Source organism: Otolemur garnettii, unplaced genomic scaffold (assembly GCF_000181295.1).
Source record: "Otolemur garnettii isolate 467f Iridium unplaced genomic scaffold, OtoGar3 scaffold00127, whole genome shotgun sequence".
NCBI lineage: Eukaryota > Metazoa > Chordata > Mammalia > Primates > Galagidae > Otolemur > Otolemur garnettii.
The window spans coordinates 5,209,275-5,213,947 of NW_003852522.1; the positions used below are offsets into that span (position 1 = coordinate 5,209,275).

Consider the following 4,673-nt stretch of genomic DNA (forward strand, 5'->3'; position numbering starts at 1 on the left):
AAAAAAAAAAAAAAACTGAGGCAAGAGGATCTCTGTGAGCAACCTCACAGCAAGAGGTTGCTGTGAGCTATGACTCCATGGAACTCTACCCAGGGTGACAGCTTGAGACTGTCTCAAAAAAAAAAAAATTAGCAGGGCATGATAGAGCATTCCTATAGTTCCAGCTACTGGGGAGGCTAAGGCAGGAACTCTACCCAGGGTGACAGCTTGAGACTGTCTCAAAAAAAAAAAAAATTAGCAGGGCATGATAGAGCATTCCTATAGTTCCAGCTACTGGGGAGGCTAAGGCAGGAGCTAGAAGCCAGGGGTTTGAGGTTGCAGTGAATTGTGATGATGCCACTGCAATACAGTGTGCGTGACAGAGCAAGACCCTGCCTATAAAACACACACACACATACACACACGCACGCACGAGTATTACAAAAAATTGTAATACTCAAGTCACTGCAATTACAAGAGATACAAGTTACAAATACAAGATAACAAATGTTATTGATATATATTGAGTATTACATTTTTAATAGTTTTTTCCTTTAAAGTGTATACATTTTTTATGGCACCCTGTATATGTGCACACATACGTATTATTTGGAAGCAGATCCTAGGTATCGTTACACCTGTAAATATTTCAACATTCATATATGAGGAATCTTTCAAAAGAAGACCACAATGCCATTTTCAAACCTAAAAAAAAAAAATACCCCTGTAACCCACCCCCTTCATCTCAGCCTGACTGTACGAAGCCCTTAACCTCTAGCCTTAGCCGACTCTATGACCTTAGCCCTGGCCCAAATCCTCCTCTGACCCTTGACCTCGGACCTGCCCTGGCCCCTATACGAAGTCTTGGCCAAGCACCCATTAGGTGGGACCTTACCCCTAAATAGACTATAGAAGAGGCGGGGTTAGGGTGGCACCTGTGACTCAAGTAGTAGGGTGCCGGCCCCATATGCCAAGAGTGTGCGGGTTCAAGCCCAGCCCCGGCCAAAAAACTGCAGAGGGAAAAAAAAAAAAGGCGAGGTTAGGTTATAGGCGGACTTGTGTCACTGTGTGGATGGTGTCCAATAGCGCAAGGGAGGAGGTGGTTTCTGGGGAGCCAATAACTTGAGAAGGTGGGACGAGAAGCAACCAGTAATCTTGAGCGAGAGGCGGGACTCTGCGGAAAGCTAATCTCTGGTGGAGACTGTCGAGCCACAGCCAATGGCTGTGGATTGTGGGCGTTGCCTGACCCCGAATGCTTCCACTACCCGGCTCCAGGAGTATGGCCGGGAGTGGGCGGCTGGCTTTGTGGACACTGCCTGGGCCGCAGTGGATACGAGGCTCGGGCCCGGCCGTGCTGAACCGCCTGCGGGACGCAGCCGTGGTGCGGCCTGGTTTCCTGAGCGCGGCTGAGGAGGAGACGCTGAGTCAGGAGCTAGAGCCTGAGTTGCGCCGCCGCCGCTACGAATATGACCACTGGGACGCGGTGAGGCGGGTTTGGCGTGGGGGGGCGGGCCCCGAGACTAGAAAGCCAAGGTGAGCCGGGGCCTTTCTGGGGGCGGGGCTTCTGCGCTGGGGGCGTGGTTGTGAGTGGGGCTCTGGGATGGGCGGGGATGCGCTGTGAAGGTACGTACAGAACCGGTGCTGTGGGCGCAGGTCACGCTAGGGTAGGGCCACGGCCGGGCGGTACCTAAGACGAAGGCGGGGCTGAAGCAGTAGCAGAGGCAAGACCCAGGGGAAGGGGATTTCGGGGGCATGGCCATAACTGGAGGCAGGATATGGAACCTCGAAATTTGGGATTTAGGATGGTGTGTAGTGAGATGATGGAGGGCAACTGTTGGGTACAGAGATAAACGAGTGGAATCAAGTTGAGGGGAGTACTTGAAAATTTGGGGGCTGGGTCAGCATTGGGGAAGAGGAATTGGAGCCTGAGGGTGGCTGCAAAGGACTGACGTCAGGCCTAGATGGGCCCTGGGGTTCCCTTTATCGATTTGAGACCTAGATGAGGTAGTGGTTGCGCTTTGAGGGCGGGATCAAGTCAGACTTGGAGGACCAGCCCCTTCCTTGCCCTGCAATCTGCCCTATCTGTGCTTCAGTTACCCTGTTCCCCCCGTAAGCTCCCAAGGTTGACCCCAACCCTCTGTTCAGGCCATCCATGGTTTCCGAGAGACAGAGAAATCGCGCTGGACAGAGGCTAGCTGGGCCATCCTGCAGCGTGTGCAGGGGGCTGCCTTTGGCCCTGGCCAGACTCTGCTCTCCCCAATTCACGTGCTGGACCTGGAGCCTCAGGGCTACATCAAGCCTCACGTGGACAGCATCAAGGTGGGCAGAGGCCAGAGCCTTCCAATGCCCAGCCTAGGGGGTGGGCAGGCTAGGCCAGAGCCTGACCCACCACCACACCTCTTCTTCCAGTTCTGTGGAGCCACTATCGCTGGCCTGTCTCTCCTGTCCTCCAGTGTCATGAGGCTGGTGCACACCCAGGAGCCAGGGGATTGGCTGGAACTCCTGCTGCAGCCAGGCTCCCTCTACATCCTTAGGTACCACCAGCCAAGGAGCCACTACCTGTCCCAGGATGTGCTGAATGTCCACCCACTGCCTTGAGCACTTTCCCTCAATCCAGCCCCTGCAGAAGATGCTCCAAGCTGGTGTGGGGGGATGGGAACAGGTGAACACAGAACTGCCTGGAGCAGGGGCTGCCTTTATCCCACCTGATCACATAGCCTCTGTTTTCCCTCACAGGGACTCAGCCCGTTATGACTTTTCCCATGAGATCCTTCGGGATGGAGAGTCCTTTTTTGGGGAGCGACGGATTCCCCGGAGGCGACGCATCTCTGTGATCTGCCGCTCCCTCCCAGAAGGGATGGAACCAGGGGAGCCCAAACAGCCACCTCCTGCTTGCTAACCCCAAGCTTGTCCCTAAGCTTCCCAGAGACTATATTTGTGAATAAAGTTGGAGATGGGTGTCCTTGTGCTAGCTGCTTGCCAGCGCTGGGACATATTGGGGAAGCCCAGGATGGCACCTGACCTTGGTGACCTCACTGGGCAGTAGAGGCTGAACATATGGTCACAAGTGTGGGAGGTTGGTCTTTTATTGTGCTCATTGCTGGCCACCCTGGTCTACCTCCCCTCTGGTGCTTCTCTGTGTCCAGGCCACCAATAAATACATCAGCCGAGCTCCTCCAGTGTGTGGCTCCAGGGCACCAGGCTGGCACCTTCACCCGCCACAGCCACAGGCAGCCGCTGAGAGCTGGGGCAGCCTCTGCCAGCGGTGGCGGTCGTCAAGGAAGGCCACATCAGCATAGTCAGTAGGCAGGCAGCAGGGTCCACCATGGGCTCGGCCCTGGCCCCGCAGCCGGGCCAACACCAGGCCATGCTGGGTACGGGCACCAAGGGGACACCTACCAGCACAGTAGCGGAAAATGACTTTCTCCTCTGAGGTGTAGCCCAGGCCCAGCTCTGCCACTGGCAGTGTCAGGCTCCACAGCTGGCAAGGGCCAGCTGGTGCTCGGCGCAAGCGAGCAGGATACCAGCGGATACCTAGGGAAGAGAAGGGGACTGATATTATGCCGGGGTTGGACAGGAGGGAGTTGGGAATCCACGGGGGGTCCCTGGGAATCCTTACCCAGCCGGTTTCTGCCAGCTTCTGCCGCCTGCTCAGACAAGAACTCTCCTTCAGCCATCGGAACCCCCCAGCCACTGGGGCCCCAACCCAGACCTGACTGCAGTGACAGCAGCAGCAAAAAGCAAAGCAGGACCGTCCCGGTGGCCATTGTGACAACAGGTCCAGAGGAGGTCTATGTCCTGAATTTATCTCCTGCCTGGGCTGGGGAGCTAACCTCTTCACTACCGGTTTCTGCAGCCAGAAGGCCCTATTTGCTGCCCCAGTTCGGCTACCATATCCTCAGGTCCAGGCCAAATACACCCTTCCTCCCTAAGAGTTAAGGGCTCACCCTCCTAGCCCACCCCACCCTGACATTCCACAGACCCATTTCCAACACTCCTGATGCCCCCTGATTTATGAGTGTTGTGCCTGTAGCCAGGGCTGAACCCAGGGTGGGTGCCCAGTGTTCTCACCCCACCTACAGCCTGGAAAGGGAGGTGGAGGGCTCCACGGGTCCCACCATTGGGGTCCTTCCCTACTAAGGCAGAATGCTGGAGGTCAGAAGCCTCTATGTAACAGGTTATGTGCCAGGTGGGGCAGATGCTTATGCTGGGCAGAGCGGTTTGGCAGGTTGGTGAGTCCATCATGGCTCCTGCCTGGAGGATTAGGACTTCATGCCCCTGTCTCCGGGCCTGGCAAAGTCAGCATCAAAACAGGAAAAGGGAGAGGCCAGAGGACAGACAAAGACACAGGGGGGCAGGGATTCCTGTGTCTGTAAGGCCAACCTGAGGACCCCAAGACTAGTTGGGGTCCAAGAGCATCAAGCCTGAGGCAAAGGAATATATGCTATATATATAGCCTGTGATGTCTGAAAGGGGGCTTCACCCCATGCACAAGAGAATGGGGTAAAATTTTAGTCTGCACCCCATCAGATTGGCAAAAAACAGAATCTGCTCTCACACAGGTTTGAGTGACTGAGGCATTCTCTTGACACTTGGTGAGGATGTAAATTAGTAGCAACTTGTTGAATTAGGAACTGCTATTGGAATTGTAAATCTCACCTCTGCCACAAGAAATCTAGATTCATTACACACAG

General features: G+C 55.0%; 2 protein-coding genes across 2 annotated transcripts; one reads left to right on the plus strand and one right to left on the minus strand.

Moving 5' to 3' along the window:
* Window positions 1–1,230: 1,230 nt before the first annotated feature.
* ALKBH7 (alkB homolog 7) lies at window positions 1,231–2,941 on the plus strand. Its single transcript, XM_003797989.3, has 4 exons — window positions 1,231–1,462; window positions 2,125–2,298; window positions 2,389–2,513; window positions 2,716–2,941. Exons 1-4 carry the CDS (start codon window positions 1,232–1,234, stop codon window positions 2,876–2,878), a joined length of 693 nt encoding a protein of 230 aa, XP_003798037.2. The 5' UTR covers window position 1,231; the 3' UTR covers window positions 2,879–2,941.
* A 238-nt stretch (window positions 2,942–3,179) lies between these two features.
* Window positions 3,180–3,746, minus strand: PSPN (persephin). Its single transcript, XM_003797990.2, has 2 exons — window positions 3,599–3,746; window positions 3,180–3,513 (listed from the first exon to the last, which is right to left on the minus strand). Exons 1-2 carry the CDS (start codon window positions 3,744–3,746, stop codon window positions 3,191–3,193), a joined length of 471 nt encoding a protein of 156 aa, XP_003798038.1. The 3' UTR covers window positions 3,180–3,190.
* Between the last annotated feature and the right edge of the window lie 927 nt (window positions 3,747–4,673).